Source organism: Myotis daubentonii, chromosome 5 (assembly GCF_963259705.1).
Source record: "Myotis daubentonii chromosome 5, mMyoDau2.1, whole genome shotgun sequence".
In the NCBI taxonomy this organism is placed as follows: Eukaryota; Metazoa; Chordata; class Mammalia; order Chiroptera; family Vespertilionidae; genus Myotis; species Myotis daubentonii.
Window position 1 is genome coordinate 11,000,495 of NC_081844.1, and position 18,845 is coordinate 11,019,339.

The 18,845-nt window shown below is 49.0% G+C and overlaps 1 protein-coding gene across 10 annotated transcripts in view; it reads left to right on the forward strand.

Annotated features, from left to right (window-relative positions):
* Positions 1-3,268: 3,268 nt before the first annotated feature.
* EVI5L (ecotropic viral integration site 5 like) overlaps positions 3,269-18,845 on the forward strand; it is a 33,144-nt gene continuing 17,567 nt past the window's right edge. For 7 of the 10 annotated variants that reach the window (XM_059695851.1, XM_059695853.1, XM_059695860.1 and 4 more), the window contains exons 1-2: positions 3,269-3,478; positions 14,633-14,812. In XM_059695851.1, the coding sequence (XP_059551834.1) occupies positions 3,411-3,478; positions 14,633-14,812 (248 nt within the window). In that variant the 5' untranslated portion in view covers positions 3,269-3,410. Of the gene's footprint in view, positions 3,479-14,628; positions 14,813-17,359; positions 17,436-18,845 lie in introns of all 10 variants that reach the window. The other 3 variants (XM_059695861.1, XM_059695858.1, XM_059695859.1) reach the window with 3 other exon arrangements.

An 18,845-nucleotide genomic window follows, 5' to 3' on the forward strand; every position in this document is an offset into this window, starting at 1 on the left:
GGATAGAGCATCGGCCTGCGGACTGAAGGGTCCCGGGTTCGATTCCGGTCAAGGGCATGTACCTGGGCTGCGGGCACATCCCCAGTGGGGGGGGTGCAGGAGGCGGCTGATCGATGTTTCTCTCTCATCGATGTTTCTAACTCTCTATCTCTCTCCCTTCCTCTCTGTAAAAAATCAATAAAATATATTTAAAAATATATATATATTTTTAAATTATAGCCTAATTTGCTCTCTATGTGACAAGTATGAGGTGCAACTCACATTAATCAATATTTACAACAAATGAATTTTGAGTCCAGAAAGTTTAATCCAGAAAAAATTTTTGATTGTGCTAAAATTTGTTATGGCTGAATACTGAGAGAGAGAGAAAGTATTTCAATAAATTTAAATATGCAAAACTTGACTCTGAAGAAATGACAATTACACAAAAAATCACAGTGATAGAATCAACAGTTGGTAAAAATTGGACAAAAGAGACTGTTTGATGAATCAAATGTTTACTTAAAAAATCACATGAAAGGCGAAATTCACTGGCCCCACCTTTTGGGTCAGTGGGTCTCGCCCGAGAACGCAAATAAACTTCTCCTTTTTCTTTCTGATTCAAAAAAAAAAAAATCACATGAAAAAAATGTTCCTCATAAAATTATTTCAATCAAGTAAAAATGAACTTTGAGAAAAATTTGGGAAGGGTTTAACTGCACTGAATAGAAAAGTGATCTAGGAATCTAATTGGCTAAGTGCAATTTATGATTCAAAAGTATTTTCCAACAAAAATTTGTTGGATTTTTTTTTCCATTATGCTTATAAAACTGGAATCAAATTGTCCCCAGAATTAAACTATCCTTTGTGTGGAAATGGCAGTATAAAAATGAGAGGGTTAAATATCCTGTGCATCTTCCTGGTGTTCGACTTTTCAAAATATATTTTTATTGATTTCAGAGAGAAAGAGAGAGATAGAAACATCAATGATGAGAGAGATTCATTGATGGGCTGCCTCCTGCACACCCATGGGATTGAGAACACAACCCGGGTAACCCCACCAGAAATCTAACTGTGACCTCCTATTTCATAGGTTGACACTCAACCATTGAGCCACACCAGCCAGGCTGGTGTTTGATTTTATCTCCTAGCCACTAGATGTCCCTATCTTCCAGGCAAGGCCCCAGAACAAACTGGTTATGACCTCTTTCTGGGGGGCCCTTGTACCTCTGTGGCTCCCACATCTTGGCTACCAGTCCAGGTTTCTCTGTTCCTCTGAAGTTGTGTCTCATACCAAACTGTTCTTTCCTGAGAGACAACCTTTGGGAACAAGGGCAAACCCTGAGACTTTGGCCCTCATGATGGCTCCTCAGTCTTCCACGCTCAGGGATTGTCCTTCCCTAGTAACTTGGCCCCCACCACATCCTGATGTCACCCTTGCCCTCCTGACTCAACACCCTTGTCCCATCTCCAACCATGTCCATGGGGATCTGTGACCCCCTCTCCTAGGCCCACCCAGAAATCAGGAGACAATGTCCATAAATTCATTTCAACTTCAAACTCACTAAATCCAAAGTCACCTTGTAACTGTCAGGACTATAGAATGCCCAACACAAAAGCTGACTTTTAAAGGAAGGAGGTAAAGATCTGTTCTTTGGGGGGGGGGGGGGGGGCGGGGCGGGGGGAGGAAGAAGAAGAAAGAAAATGAGGGAGGGAGCTATGGGCTTATGAGGGAGACAGAATGCATATTTATTTTTACCACCTGAGTTTTTAGAAATATGTTTTGGGGCTTTTCTTAACAGTTCCAGAATTTTCATAGATACAATGTAGGTAGTAAGAGAGAGAGAGACAGGAAAGGTATAAAGAGGCAAAGGGAGAGTAGAGACAGCAGCAGAGAAAGTGTAGACAGAAACAAAATGTAGATGGGACAGAGTGTAGAAAGATGGCCAGGGACAGGGAGCAAAGGATGTCAGTCATTGCTCCCCAAACCAGACAGAACTTCCTACTATTTAGAAGGTTGAGATCTAGACCTTAGAAGGTCCTGGAACGTCCCACTCTAGTCCCAGTCCTCCTGTTTCCAATTATCAGTCTCCATTCTGAATTTATGATGTCACCCTCTTGTGACAGGGTCATTCCCTGCCTCACCCTTGCAAGGCCCATCCCTGCATCTTGGGGTGAAAAATATGTCCTTTTTGCTAAGTCTTGCCTTCTGTCAGTGACTGTCCCTACATATCCTCCCCAGCCGAGTGATCCCTCCCACCCCCACCCCACCCCCGCTCTTCCCTTCCCTGTTAAAGAGTCTTGGGACCACTATTCATTTAATCATTCATTCATCAAACATTTATAAGCAGTTCCCATGTGCCAGGCCCCTGCTCAACAGTGAGACCTGACTTAGGCCCTACATGTCCCCTAATCGCCCCCCCCCCAACCCCCGCAGCCATCAGACGGGGGAGGGTGGGGGATGGGAGGAGTGCAGCAGTGATAGCACAGCCTGGGGGAACACAAGGCAGTATGAGCCTCAGAGAAGATACTCGACCCGGCCAAAATAGACTAGGGCAGGGGACCAACCTGAATCTTTCGTGTGACCCACCCCCTACCGAACCGCCCCCAGCACAGAGTCGGGCTCGGAAGATGCGTCCCATCATCTCCCCTTCAGGGATTTCGGGCAACGCCTCTCCTCAGACGCAACCCATTAGCCTCTCCCTTATCTGGCCCCGCCCCATTGCCGTCTAGGCCACGCCCCCAAGTCCCTCCCCTATGTCATTCAATGTAGGTTTCAAGTCCCACAGCCCAGAGGTTAACCGCACACCAATCTCGCGATCCCATTGGCCACAGAGTGTTACTTCATCGCCTTCCTTCAGTTGTCAATCTTCTTTATATAGTCCCAACAGTTGCTAAGGCTTGGATTGAGGGACAGACGATAATGGACATATCAGGGCGTCTCTTTATTGGGCGAAAGCCGGTTATGGGCGGGGCTTAGTGCCAAAAGCTTGACTGCCTCAGTAGGGGGTTCCTCCGGGCCACAGCCTTCTCTCAGAGACACACCCCTCTTTCCTCGCTATTGGCCACGACAGGTGTTGGTCAACAGGATTACACATTCCGATAGGCAAAAGCACCCATCCTTCACTACTTCCCTAATTTCGATTCGCTTCTCTCCTCAGAGGCGGCAACCTCCTGGCCGTAGTCAGGGCCTTCCTTACGGAATGGCCAAATATCCCGTCACTCCTGGCCTGCGGGCGGAGCCATGGTAACTGGGGGCGGTGAATTGGTTGACTGGGCTTTGGGGGCGGGGCAGCGGCTCCTGTCAGCGGGTGAAATGGCAGCGGCGAGCCGGCCGGGGCAGCGGTCCCGGGGGGCGGCTAAGGGAGCTGGGCCAGGGCTGCGGGGCTGGCAGCTGTGGGGCTAACGGGACGGCAAGGCTCGGCACGGCGATGGCGGCGCGCTCGGCGCAGGTAGGGAGGCGGCGTGGCCCGGGCCTCCCGGGCCCCTTCACAGGCAAGTGGCTTCTCGCTGCGGCCCGCCGGGGCCAGGCAAGACCGGGAGTCGGGCTGCCTCGCCCCGGAAGCCGCGCTGGGAACCCTCTGCACTCCCAGCACGGACCCTGGCTGTCAGCCTTGGGCCGGACCTCCACCCACTCTCGTTCCCGACGCTTCCCGACTTCTCAGGGCCCTTCCTCGGACCCTTTCGGGCGCCTCCCACTTCCACCCGCCCCGCCCAGGGAGTGCCCCCCGGGCCCGTGACCCCCGCCCACCCTCTTTACTGACCTTCAGGACCCCTCCCAGGACCTCGCAGGGCCTCCCCAGCCCCGACCCCGTAGACCTTCCCCCTGCGCGCCCAGGACACCACCCACCCCTTCGGCTCTCTCCATCTGCAGGCCCCTTACCACCCTGTCCCTCCTCTCACTTCCCATCCTCTCTCTGGGCCTAGACCTACCCCCATCCTCAGGGACACCAGCCTCAGAGTCCTCCCTGCCCTTCCCTCTGACCCTTGCCTAGCCTCTGTAAATTAGGATTCCTGCCCACAGGCCTCACCTCAGCCTGCTGGCCATCTCCTACTCTCAGCAGTCCTGGGGTCCTCCCTGCACACTCCAGGAGCTCCACACATACCCCTGATCTTGAGTCGTCTTGATCCCTGTTTCCTGGACGTCCACCCTCATCTCATGCTCAGCACTACCCCCCAGGTGTTCTGAAAGCCCCGCACAGCACACACATACTGCCAGCAGTTCCCAAACAGAGAATACCCATGAAACCCCTCCCACCCACCCCCCAAAAAACACTCAGGCACACATCAGACACTTGGATCCCCAACATACATAGAGAAACTCAGACCTCCAACACAGACCAGGCAATTGGTACCACACACACACACACACACTCTCACACAGGGCTCTTCAACACCCCTGCTCAGACCTTACCTTCGCAGGTCCTCCTGGAGTCCCCAGTGCTCCCAGGTCTGGCAGAGACTCAGATGTGTGAGCTGACTGCCCTGCCCCAGGCAGCCAGTCTGTCCAGCCACACCAACCTACCTGAGGCAGCATCCCCACTGGAACCCTGGCGGTGGTTGGGTGACCCAGAATCTCCCAACCCAGTGGACACCTGCTGCAGGCTTCTTCCCCTTTATCTACCTCTCCCCACTTTGCCCTTCTTCCAAGGAAAGGACATTCACACTCTCTCCTACACCCATCCCCCTAAAAGAACCGCTGCCTGGCCCCTAATTTATGCCCCTCCACCCCCTGGCGAGGAAGAGGAGTTCAGACTGCTCCTGGCCCTGGTCCTGAAGTCTGACCAGACTGGTAGGACCAGCATGCTGACCCCATCACACCCACCAACTCAGATGGCAGGGCCAGTGCTGGTGCCCAGGGGCAGCCCAGCCCCTGACGGTCCCTGTGAGTTCTTTCACCCACAGAACCCCAGGAGTGCTGAGAGTAGGAGATGGACAGTCCCTGTGAGTTCTTTCACCCACAACCAGTATGTTATGCCAAAATGAAACAGCTTCCTCCTCTCCTGGCATCTGGGACCCCGCGTGTCTGGTTTGGTCCTGTCAGAATCAGACAGCTCTTTGTTAAGGAATATTTTCAGAAGGGGAAAAATGGGCTGTTTTTTTCCTCAGCTAGGCTGTGATGGAGCTAAAAGCCCCTGTGCCTGTGTCTTTCTGGGTTGTATTGTCTCTTCCTGTCTGTTCTGCCACCCCACCACCCTCGCCCTTGGGTCCAACCTGTGGGTTCCCCTGAGCTTCTGCAGTTAACTGCTGGTGGTTTGACAAAACTGCAGGTGGCTTGGCCCTGGCACAAGAATGAGGTGAGATAGAGAAGACAGGAGATTACAGAACTGGCAAGCTGGCATGGCCAGACTGCAGGGAGTAAGGAGGAGACCCGGGCCTCGCCCCATGCAGATTTCCAGATCAGTCCAGCCCTAGCATTGCCCATCTAGGCTCCTTCAAGCTACACAAGCATTCCTAGACAATCCCAAGTAAACAGGACCAGGCTTCTTTGTGGGTGTTCTCCAGTGTATTCTGGATGGCCTAGAAAAAAGCACATCTTGGCTTGGGACTTCAACTTCTCCACCTGGAAAACGGGGGGATAAATCCTTAGAACAGTAGTTTGTACTGCAAGGGAGCCAGTGAGGTTAGGATGTGGTGTTGACTGTCTCTGGGCGCGGTGTGGAAGGAGTCAATGGAGTTCAGGAGGGCAGTCACCCATCTATGAGTGCTAGCAGAAGCACTAGCCACCCTGGTTTCCTGGTTGTAATTAGTTGATGCCTCACTAATGAATATCTCTGTGGCCATGCTGCCCCTCAGGAAGCCAGCTTGAATCTGGACTGAGAAATAGTCTACTGTGTTGGGGGACAGAGGGCAGTAGGAGGCCTGCTTGCTGGCAGTGCCCACCCCCACCCCCTACATGGATCCCTGATGCTGGGTAGGGAGAGGTTTGTTCTACCCACTTGCTGAAGGGAGAAAGTGAATGAAAAGACAGCTGAAGGTCATGAGGTACACAAGAAATGAACCCCACAGGCTCCCCAAGGTGGGACCTTGTGTGGAGGCAGTGAGGTCAGAAGGCTCCCAGGGAGGGCTTGTGGACAAGAGCAATGCACTTTTACCCTAGACTGGAATACAGGTCTATGTTTTTGTGTATGTGCTTTGATGGGTTCAGGGGCCAAGGGGGAACATGATCTCAACTTTCTTGTACAGAATATAGATACTGATCATTCTGGGGGAAGCCCCATCCTGGAAGTTGAGTCAGATATTGGGGTCTGGAGGAATGTCAAAGGTGTCCCTGCTCTGCATCTAAAGACCCTCTCCACATCTCAAGACAAGAGGTAGAACCACTAGTGCACACTGATCACGCCCATGCCATGTCCTAGGCCAGTGATGGCCAACCTATGACACGCGTGTCAGAGGTGACACGCGAACTCATTTTTTTGGTTAATTTTTCTTTGTTAAATGGCATTTAAATATATAAAATAAATATCAAAAATATGTCTTTGTTTTACTATGGTTGCAAATATCAAAAAATTTCTATATGCGACACGGCACCAGAGTTAAGTTAGGGTTTTTCAAAATGCTGACACGCCGAGCTCAAAAGGTTTGCCATCACTGTCCTAGGCCCTGTGCCAAGCGCCATTTACGTAGTATCTCATTTAATCTTCCAGGCAACCTGGAGAAACTGGGATTCCGGCACTATGCCCTTAACATCACATCCTGCTATCTCCTGTGTGGAAACTTGAGACAGAATTATGTACGGCGTGCTGCTGGGGGAGTGCAGAAAAGGGCCCTGAGCATTTCTGGGGTGTTAGGGAAGGTGGAGCAAGTATGATGTATGGAGCATTCTAGGCAGCCAGAGTGCTTGGACGGAGGCCCAGGAAGCAGGAGCAAACATGATGCATTCAGGGAAGCGTACCTCGTTTGGTGGGCCTCATCCTATAAGCCTTCATGTTTCAAAGGTGATCCATGAGACACACACTATGGAAACTCCCTGGTCAGAGCAATCGTAGTTGGAAGAATCGGAAAGGCAGCAAAGTCCACCTGCCTGGGGGAGCCTGCAGTACACATGCTCTAGAAGCCAAACGAAGACAGTGGAAGGAAGGAGGTTTAGATAGGAGAACTAACCCACCAGAGCTAGGAAGAGATTGAACCCTACTGGGAAGATTTCCAAGGCCCTGTTGGCATGACTCACTACACTTTTCTTCCACTTTACATATGTTTGTGAGATTGTTTCATCTGTGTCTGTCTCCCATACCAGCCCATGAGACCCACAAGAGCAGGGCTCGTATTTGCTCACAGTTGAGTTCCAGGTGATTCTAGGGCACATAGCAGATACTCAGTAAGTGACTGGTTGGTTTAGAGCTGTCATTCTTCTACTCACTTGCTTTTGAATTCCAGCTACTCTCCATGTTACCTAGGGGGGCAGCTGGCCCATCAGTTGCCTACTCCTTGCCAAGGAATAGGACCTGAGACACCAGGACATTTTCCCCAAAGTTAGAGCCAGGCAGGGCCATGATGGTCTGCTGGACAAATGGAGTCAGCTGTCATCTTTCAAGGCTTCAGATTCAGAAATGATTTTGTGTCCCCATAATCATTAGAGGTGGAGGATCAGAGCCAGGGGGAGAGGAAAAGGGAGCCAAAATTAAAGGACACTTGAGGCCTTTATCCTGCCTCTGAAAATACCAACCTCTGAAAGATGGCGCATACACACTCAGTAGCTTTCCCTGTTAAAAAGTAGTGACTGTGGCCCTGGCCAGTTTGGCTCAGTAGATAGACTATGATTGCTCTGTGGACTGAAGGGTTCCAGGTTCGATTGCAGACAAGGGCACATGCCCAGGTTGCGGTCTCCAACCCCAGTAGGGGGTGTGCAGGAGGCAGCCAATCCATGATTCTCTCTCATCATTTCTCTCCCTCTGTCTCTCTCTCTCTTTCTCTCTCTCTCCCTCCCTCTCTGAAATCAATAAAAAGAAAGATTGAATCTTTAAAAAAAGATCCTGGGTTCAATTCCAGTCAAAGGCATGTATTCTTGGTTGCAGATTCCTCCCTGGCCAGGGCCCTGGCTGGGGCGTATGCAGGAGGCAACCAGTTGATGTGTTTCTCTCACATTGATGTTTCTCTCTGTTTTTCCCTCTCTCTTCCACTCTCCCTAAAAATCAATGGAAAAATATCCTCAGGTGAGGATTAACAAAACCAGTAATCCTATGTAATAAAAGGCCAGCCACCAAAAGCATAACAACCAGAATGACCAGAGACCAGAACCACTACGGCCCCTCACAGGGCTGGCCCCGCCCCCAACAAGCAGGGGCAATCAGGTAGGCAGACATCCCCTTGCAGGGCTGGCCCCGCCCCCCAGCAAAGAAAGAGGGAGGCCCAGGCCACCAGTGGCAGCAACTGTGGCAGGTGTGTGGCTGGTCAGCGATCGATTGCCCGGCAGAAGGAGGCCCAGGCCAGGCAAGCCATCACACCCCTTGCCTGTCGCTTGCAGAGGGAGGCCACCAGTGGCAGGGGAGGGGGGAGCAGCGCTGCACAGATGGCAAGCAGTGACAGTGGCGGGGGTGGGGCCAGCTGCCTGCAGCCGGGGGAAGGAAAGCCCTGATAGGCCCTGATCTCAGGCCAGGCCTAGGGACCCTACCCAAGGAGTCCCGGATTGTGAGAGGGTGCAGGCCAGGCTAAGGGACTCCTGAGTGCACGAATTTTCATGCACCGGGCCTGTAGTAGTAATAATAATTACTGCCATTGACTGAGTGCCCACTACACTCAGTGTTTCATGTATATTATTTCTAAAGTAAAAGAATGCGGAGAGATTGGCAGCACAGCAGATCAATATAGGGCAGAGGCTCGGGAGTCAGAAATCCAAGTGTGAATTTTTCTTCCCCTACAGCCTAGTTAAGGGACCTTTTGAGTGACCTTCTGCTCAAGGTGACACCTCTCATGTGTTAGACCTGTCCTTTACTTTTCTGTCTACACTGGTATATAGTCACTTCTTTATCTTTAAAATAGACTTTATATTTTAGAACAGTTCAAGATTTAAAGAAAAGTCAGAAGATAGTCCAGAGAGTTCCTGAAGACTCCATACCCAGTTTCCCCTATTAGTGACATCCCAGGTTAGTCTGGTACCTTTGTTATAATTAATGGACCGATATTGATTCATTATCATTAACTATACCCCACACTTTATTCAGATCTCCTTAGTTTTTTCCTAATATCCTTTTTCTGTTCCAGAACCCTATCCTGGATCCCGCACATTTCATCATCATATCTTAGGCTTCTCCTGGCTGGAACACTTTCTCAGACTTCCCTTGTTTTTTATGACCTTGAAAATTTTGAGGACTAGTTAGAATTTTCTAAAATGTCCCCTAATCAGGATATGCCATCGGTTTTTCTCATAGTTAAATTGGGTGATGTTTTCTGGGGAGAAAGACATAGGGGTGAAGTGCCCTTCTCATCTCATTATATCAAGGGTACATGTTCTTAACATGACTTATTACTGTTGATGTTGACCTTGATCTCCTGCCTGAACAGCACAGATATTTTTATCTTCATTTATTCAGCAGACCTTTATTGAGCACCTAACTAAATGTCAGTTGCTGCATTGTGGGCTTGGAGTAGAAAATTAAGAAAACAGGCCTTATACTCAGAATGACCCAGTAGAGCAGGCAGGCATATATAGAAGTAATTGCCATAGAATATGTCTTGGGCTGGGGTGTAGGGAGTAGGTATTTTCAGGGAGAGAAAAGAGAGAGATGAACCAGGACACTAGAGGTGGGGTGTTGGCAGGAAATATTTCACAGAAAAAAAACTCAAACCAAGTCTTGGAGAATTCCTTTCCAGTCAAAGGGAACAGCATGTGCAAAGACAGGCAGGAAGAAGTAGGTGCTCCTTGTGGGTTAAGTGTGTGGAGGGACTGCGATATGGGAGGAGGTGAGGTTGGCAGGGGTGTGTGCACCATGCAAAAATGTTGGGATTCCAAGATTCCAAGTCATAGTAGGGAGTGGCTAAAGGGTTTAGAGCAAGCACCAGGAGGGTAGTACCAGGCCTTGCCTGAGCCAGTGGGTGGCAGCATCAGGAACCCAGGTAGGCCAACCTGCAGCAGGAGGAGGGGCTGGCTTTAGTTAGGAGAGAGTTGGCTTGGAGGAGCATCTTCACACTGCAGGTCAGGAGAGATTTCCTAAAGTGCCAACCCAGTCAGGTTGCTGCCTTGGCCCACAATGCCCTGTGGGGTTCTGGCCCCTGCCTAGTCCCTTCTTGAGTTGCACCCACCCCTCTCCCACTGCTTCTGCACCAGGTCCCTCTGCCAGCCCACCCCATCCCTTACCTTCTCTTAACTGGAGTATAATTCACATATCATAAAATGCACCCTTTTAAAATGAATAATTCAATGGATCTTAGTATATTCACAAAGTTGTGCAACCTCTACCACTAATTCTAGAACATTTCATTACCCAAAACAAGTCCCATAAACAGTTTCTTCCCCACCCCATTCCTCCCACTCCTGGGCTCTAGTTCCTGGCAACCACTAATTGACTTTCTGTCTCTAAGGATTTACCTATTCTGGACATTTCATATAAATGGCATCATGTCACTTGTGATCTTTTGTGTCTGACTTCTTTCACTCTGCATCATGTCTTTGATGTTCATACGTATCAGAGCTTCCTTTCTTTTAATATTCCATTATATGGATGGACCACATTTTACATATCCATTCATCTGCCAATGGACACTTGGATTATTTCCACTTGTTGGCTATTATGAATAATGCTGCTATGAATAGTCATGGACAAGTTCACATGTGGATGTGTGTCTAGGAGTAGAATTGCTGGGTCATGTGGTAACTCTTGTTGAACTTTTTGAGGAACTGCCAGACTGTTTTCCAGTCTACCTTATCTTTTATTCCAAGCATTTGTCTCCATCTGTAGTAGGAAGTTTGGGTGACCGTTTCTTAGTCTCTCCCCCTGAATGCTCTGGCAGGGGCTGTGTCTCTTTGCCCACCAGCCTTCAGTCCTCAGCATAGTACATAGCACCTGGTAGACATCCAGTAAATATTGGTGGTTGAGCAGGTTGGTTCAATTCCTCAAATATTTATCAACTCTTAGGTTGTGCCACGTCCAGCAGGGGACACTGCAGTAGCAGGGACCCAGACAATGACAATTCCTGCCCTGGCCAGGGGTCTGATGGAGATGTTCAGGAGTCATTTGGCAATCTGGCTGGTTATCAAGAGAAAGGAAAATCTGGGAATGGAGGTGTCACAATCACTGACATATATATATTCAGTCATTTAAGCCGTAAGAGTGAGATCACCAACAACATGAAGGGACAAGGGCCCCGGCAGAGCCTATGGAGGAAGAGGCACCATGTGGGAGGCTAAAACGGGCAAAGAAGCAGGAGACCCAGGAGCCCAGCCTCTGGGAACTAGATGGGAGAGGACTTCAAGAAGGAAGAGGCATGACTGACAGTGTCCAAAATTCCCTAAGAGGGAGAGAGAACAGAAGGTGGGAGATGTCTGGCATCTGGACTTCTCTGTCCCCAGGCTCCCTGCCCAGCTCACCAACAGAGTCTTCTTCCCACCCCTCTTGCTTGGCTCAGCTTTCTAAGCCATGGGAGCGAGGTGGATGGTGGTGCCAGCAGGAGCAGGGTTAGGGGGCTCATTGCCTACTCTGCAGGAGCCAGGATCCCCCTTCAGGTGGCTGAGTTAGAGTAGGGGCAAATGGCATTGAAGTTGGGACCCCAGACCTAGAGGGAACCTGTGTGTGGATTTTAGAGGTATGGCCCCTTGGCCCTAGAGTGGACCTGCCTTGTCTCTGCATCTCTGAGCCCATTTAGCAAGGTAGACATGGCTGCATACCCTGTAGAGTTGTATTCTCGTCACCTTGTTCCACTCAATGCCTAGAATAGCGCCTGGCCCTCAGTAAGTGCCAGGAAAGGAATGGTTGAAACAGTAAGAGTCATGGCACTCTGGGGAGGGAGGTGAGGTTGCTCACAAAGCTAAGATGGCAGCAAGCCAGTGTCCATCTGAATCTACTCAGTTCCAAGGGTTGCAAGGTCTTGTCAGTGCAGAAAGCATGCATGCCTGTGTGCATGCAAGAGTATGCATGGGTCTGAGATAGTGTGTGCATGTGAAAGTGAATGTGTATGAGTGTGTGTCTACCTGTATATCAAGTGTGAGTTACATATAAGTGTGAAATTGTGTGTGAGTGTGTATATCTGCCTGTATGAGTATGTGTCTGAGTGTGTGTATGTACATTCACCAGGAGATGGCTTCCAGGGCAAAGCAGTGTTTAGAGAGTCCAGGGATGAGTCAAAAGAAAGTTCCTGAGGGATCATTAGTTTCTACCTTTCGGACTGCAAATTTCAGCCCTATGCATTGAGTCAACTTTATTTTCTGAATGAAATACACATTACTATATGATAAATTGCTGAACACACTCTCCTAGTGGATGGTTCCTGGTGTGGTTTTTATTTATTAACGGAAACTCAGATCTGAATCATTTTCTCAGGCTCTTTAGGGGAGAGGGTGGGCCAACTATGCTCTGGGCTCAGCAAGGAAGAGGCATGACTGAGAGAGTGTCCCAGGGTATGACCCTAGCTATATGTAGTCTCTTTCTTTGTGGCCCCCACTGCTCCTTAAATCCAGGTGTGCTTTTGAGGCTCCTCCCTATCTCCCAACTCTGAAGCTGGGAAACCCATGCAGCCTTCCCAGCCCCTTCCTTCACAGAGAGATCCTTCTAGGTCAGCACTTCTTGTACACCGACTTTGACTCTGCAGGAGGCCTTGGTGCAGCCCCCACTGTTCCTCTGTCAGGAATGATTAACTCCTAGCTAAGTGGTGCATGTTGCTTGATCTTTGGAACAGGTGGTCCCTGGCCAGCCGGTTCTACCAGGACCTAGAGTTCATACCACTCACCAAAAGCCAGAGCCCTTAGTACCCAACAGACTAGGAGAGCTCTCAGGAACCAGAGGCAGAACCAGTGGCCCTGGGGAGTCTCAGAGTCTTGGGGAGGGAGGGTTCTTGCCCACCCCCTTAAGGTGAAAGCAGAATAGTACCCCCGTGACAGGGCAGCATGAGGGAAGGCAGCCAGAATCAAGTGCATGGCTAGGATCAAGTCCAGCCAACCCCTGAGCCCTTGGGTATTGGCTGGGGGCTAAGCTTAGGCTGCAGGAAGGTGCCCAGTGACCTGAGGTGGCCAGGTAGGTGTGATAGTTCATTCTGTCACTATCCCCCTGCTGCCTAGGGGACCAGTTCCCACCTCTCCAGAGACCAGGCAAGGGCCCCTATGCAAGCAGAGCTGTCAGAGCCAGGTCAGGTGGGGTCCAAGGGCACATAGTGGACTCCTGGTACAGAGCATGCAGGAGAATGGGTGGGCATGAAGGGACTGCCCACAGTGGCAGTAGGGGAGCAGGATTTTCTTCCTGTCACCATGACCCTGGGGATCACTCTCTTCTTAGACCCTTTGAGCTAACCTGGGCTCACCAGAAGCAGAATGACTGAGTAGAAGGAACACTATCCCCTGCTCCTAGCAGCCTTCCCTTTCCTAGCCATTACTGATGACTAGAACCTCCTACAAGGTGATGCCAACCCCCACAGATGTCCCACAACAGGCATAGCGAAACCCCGAAGCCCTGGTTCCCAGCTAGCCCTCAACCTTGGCCCAAGGATAGATAATAATAGAATGTTTATGGAATGATCACTAAGTATCAGGCACTGTTCTCACACACCACGTGCATAGCATACTCAGTTCTCACAGTCACCCTCTGAGGCCTGTGAGACTCAGAGACGCCTACACAGCTGGTTAAGAGGGTGCCACGCTTTAGGCACAGGTCTATCTGAGTCTGGAGCCATAGCTTTGGGTATGGTGCTGAGCTGCCTCTCATGACACTGGCAGAAGGTGAGAGGCCAATGGCCTTGGACCCCCCCAGGAGGGTGGGGCCAGACCATCCCCAGGAAAAATAGGAGAGATGACCTGACACCTGCATGGCACACGGCAAGCCAAGATCAGGATACCCATCAGAACTTACGGCTCTCACTCTGTATCCACCACAGCACAGACTCCCAGAACTTCGATGCATCCCTGGCTTCCCAGCCCAAGTGTAGTTAACTCTTCTGGCAATTGGCAGCACCAGACAATTAACAGTAAAGAATAATTGCTTCTGGCTGTGCTAGCAGACCACTTTGGTTGATGAGACAGGGAAGATCAGATGCTGAGGCAGGCCTCCCAGGGCAGACCACAGCAGGAGACAAGGACCAAGGCTATCAGAAAGGGCCACCAAAGTAGGGGCTTCTGCACCTCAAGGTCTCAGCAGGGGTCTTGAGTGACGGAAGTCTTGGCCTCAGGCTCTGCTGAAGACTCTGGGGTGTGGAGATGAGCCTTGGCCTTCATGCCCATGGACAACAGGACAGCTTGGGCCCTGCTGTGGTCCTATTGTATCTGTCCAGGCATCTGGAGCACACTGGCAGGGATCCTGGTAGTCAGCATCTGGAATAGAAGGTGCTGGCGTGGCCATCACCTGAGCTGGGGTGCATGGGGATGAGGGGTACACCAAGTGTACAGAGCAGAAGTGGGAGCCCAGAGTGAGGAAATGTGCACAGGTGAACAGCAGGCTCAGCTGACTCAGAGCTGGCAGAATGAGGTGGAAACTCAACCCAATGCTAACCATGTGTGTCTCCGGCCCCCAGACAGAGCTGTGACCTGGCCCTGCTTGCAGTTGATGAGCCTGCCCACCATGGCAAGCCCCACTCTGAGCCCTGACTCCTCATCCCAGGAGGCCCTGTCAGCCCCTACCTGCTCCCCCACCTCCGACTCTGAGAACCTCAGCCCCAATGAGCTGGAGCTACTAGCCAAGCTGGAAGAGCAGAACCGGTGAGTTGGGGCCTGGCGTAGGAGGAGGGTGTGCAGGGTACAGCTTGGGCCCCAAACAGAAGCTCCTGGATGCTCCCTCACACTCATGCCTGAGTCTGGTCCTGGGCAAAGTAATAGCTCCCACCAGAGGCAATGTCATCCTCCTAACCCTGAGTGAACAGACAGTTCCCCATTCAGATGAGAAGACCAAGGATTCTAGAAGCAGAGTGAATCTTGGAACCTGGCTGTGTTTCTCAAGCCATTGTTAGACAGAAGAGTAAAGCCTCTGACTCTGGAGTCAGGCCTTCCCACCTTTTTTTTCTGGCCCTCCCCTTGTTTAAAATGTAGGTTTATTCCCTACTAATTGGAAAGAATATATACACCCCTATGTTCATTGCATGGTTATTTACAATAGCCAAGACATGGAAGCAACTCAAGTGCCCATCAATAGACAAGTGGATAAAAAAGCTGCGATGCATGTCTCAGCCGGCTTAGCTCAGTGGATAGAGCATCGGCCTGCGGACTGAAGGGTCCTGGGTTCGATTCTGGTCAAGGGCACATACCCAGGTTGCGGGCTCTATCCCCAGTAGGGGGCGTGCAGGAGGCAGCCGATAAATGATTCTCTCTCATTGATGTTTCTGTCTCTCTCCCTCTCCATTCCTCTATGAAAATGTGTATTTTTAAAAAGCTGTGATACATATAAAAAGAATGAAACCTTACCATTTTCAATAGCATGGATGGACCTAGAGGGTATTATGCTAAGTGAAATTAAAGTTAATCAGAAAAAGACAAATACCATATGATTTCACTTATATGTGGAATCTGAAGAACAATGTAAACAAACAAAACAGAAACAGACTCATAGATACAGAAAACAGACTGATGGTTACTATAGGTAGGGGAATGGGGACTGGGTGAAAAAGGTAAAAGGATTGAGAAGCACAGATTGATCGTTACAAAATAGTCATGGGGATGTAAAGTATAGCATAAGGATTTGGGTCAATAATCCTATATTATAAAAGAGAAACATGTAAATTGACCACCCCTCCACGACACTCACCAGCCAATCAGGAGTGGGTATGCAAATTAACCTGACAAAGATGACAGGTTAATTTGCATACACAGGCACCAGGTGGAGAGCAGAGCAGGAGAGCCGGCGGAGAGTGGAGCCACTTGGGGAAATTGGCTCCCCAAGCTGCCAGACAGAGAGCAGAGAGGGAGAGCTTGGCAGAGTGGGAGGCCATGGGACCGAGACAGAGCAGGAAGGGAAAACCAAGATTGCGGGGAGCACCAGGAATTCTGGGAATAGTAGTTTTAGTGGCAGCCCCAGGACCAAAAGCGGAAGCCCAGAACATGGGGAACACCAGGAATGCTGGGAATCATAGTTCTGGTGGCAGATGGATCTCCTAGACACTAGAGCAGTGGTTCTCAACCTTCCTAATGCCGCGACCCTTTAATACAGTTTCTCATGTTGTGGTGACCCCCAACCATAAAATTATTTTCGTTGCTACTTCATAACTGTAATTTTGCTACTGTTATGAATCGTAATATAAATGTCTGATATGCAGGATGTATTTTCATTGTTACAAATTGAACATAATTAAAGCATAGTGATTAATCACAAAAACAATATGTAATTATATATGTGTTTTCCGATGGTCTTAGGCGACCCCTGTGAAAGGGTCGTTCGATCCCCAAAGGGGTCGCGACCCACAGGTTGAGAACCACTGCACTAGAACAAAGTGAGCCTGGAGCAAGTTACTATTGTGGTGGGGGATGGAGGAAAAGCAAAGGTGAGAGACATAAGTAAAATCAGAGTGTCTAGGAAAAATTAAAGGGAAGCTATCCTAAAACTTCCAGGAAATCTCCACCAATGAAGCAAAGGAAAAAAACATGCCTCTATTATTCTGTGAGCAACAAAACAAACTGAGTTGGGGTCTCAGACAATTCTCATATGATTGCAAAGACAGACAGAAACTCCAGGATTGGAGAGGACTTCCCTGAGGGCTCCCAGATTGGAGAGGGTGCGGGTTCGGACTGAGGGACCCCCACAACCCCCAGTGCACGAATGTCGTGCACCTGGCCTCTAGTATTGTAATAACTATGTATGGTACCAGGTGGGTACTGGAAATATTGGTGGGAACACTCTTTTTTAAAAAAAGCTATTGGGGGGGGATGGGGGGATAAAGACACATATGTAATACCTTAATAAAGAAAAAAATTAAAAATAAATAAACTCATTTTTAAATATGTTTTTATTGTTTTCAGAGAAAGAGGAAGGGAGAGGGATAGAGAGATAGAAACATCAATGAGAGAGGAACATCTTCAATCAGCTGCCTCCTACATGGCCCCTACTGGGGACTGAGCCCACAACCCGGGTATGTGCCCTGACCAGGAATCTAACAGGTGACCTCTTGGTTCCTAGGTCAATTCTCAACTGCTGAGCCACACCAGCCATACACTTTCTAAAGTATATGATTGTCTAATCACTATGCTGTACACCTGAAATTAATATAAAATAATGTTGAATATAAACTGTAATTGAAAAAATAAAAATTTTTTAAAAAGGGAGTCAAATTGATGCTTAGCAGACAAGTACTCCTTGAAGCCCTTTAAATCTGCTCTGGCTTTCCTCCTTTGACATGTAAGTACTTTTAATTTTCCATAGAGTTGTAGAAGAAGAATAATTACATTCATGAGTATGAGTATTTATTAAATGAAAGGTGACTAAAAATAGTAACACTTTCTCAGTGTGTGCTTAGTGAACTTTTCTGGAACAGAGGCAACAATTGAAACTACTTTTAAATAATGGTTCTTGAGCTTTTGAAGTGAACCTGTTATATTACTTCTTTTTAAGATTTTTTTATTGATTTTTAGAGAGAGAAACATCAATATGATAGTAAAACATCAATCAGCTGCCTCCTGCATGCCCCCTCCCTGGGATCAAGCCCACAACCTGGGTATGTGCCCTGATCGAGAATTGAGCCAGCAACCTTTTGGTCCATAGGACAACACCCAACCAACTGAGCCACATTGGCCAGGGCTGACCTCTCCTTTTTCATAAACGATGTCTTTTTTGTTGTTGCTGTTAACCCTTACCAGAGGATATTTCTTCCATTGATTTTTAGAGTGTGGAAGAGAGGGAATGAGGGAGGGAGGAGAAAGAGAGAGAGAGAGAGAGAGAGAGAGAGAGAGAGAGAGAGAGAGAGAGAGAGAGAAACATCGATGGGAGAGAAACGTATCGATTGGTTGCCTCCTGCATGCGCCCTGACCCAGCCAGGGATCAAACCTACAACCCAAGTATGTGCCTTTGACTGGGAATTGAACAAAAGACCCTTTAGTTCACAGACTAATGCTATAATCACTGAGCCCAAATCAGCCAGGGCAACAATGTTTTATAACAAGATAAGTTTGTAAAAAAGTTACTGTATTAATTTAATTGTGATTGAAATTTTAATCAGTTATGTTTTCTTATTTTTAAAACTTACCCCTTTTTTCCAGAAGTATAGCTTTGAATTTTAAAAAAATATTTTTCAAATACTATTAAAAAATAAAATGTAGATTTATTATCATTCAGCTATGACAAAGCCAACAGATCATGAGAGGACTGCCACTGAGAAGACAGAAGCAGGAGGCAGGGCACACCATGCAGGGCCACTCAGGGAGGCACGAGGGTCAGTCAGGAGGCAGAGGGAGCCAGGGGGAAATGCAGGCAAGTACTTCTACTGTGGTTTCTGAAAGAAGGAATGGGCAAGGCAGGGTAAGCAGGCCTGTGTTGGGCTAGTTTGAATAATTTCAGCCTGCTTTGGGGCATAGGGGTGGCCTGTGGCGATCAGGACACATAGTAGCCCTGAGTGTGAGAGCCTGGTAATGGAGAGGTGGTGGGTTTGTGGGTTCTGGATTCATTGATTTGCACATGAAAGATGCACTAACAGGTGAGTCCTTCACTATCTCTAGGAATTAGCTAGGCCTGGGAGGGACAGGCCCTCTAGAGTCAGCCAGGACCTTGCTGTCAAAGCATCAGAAACCCAGGTTTCATAAAGCTTCTCATTGG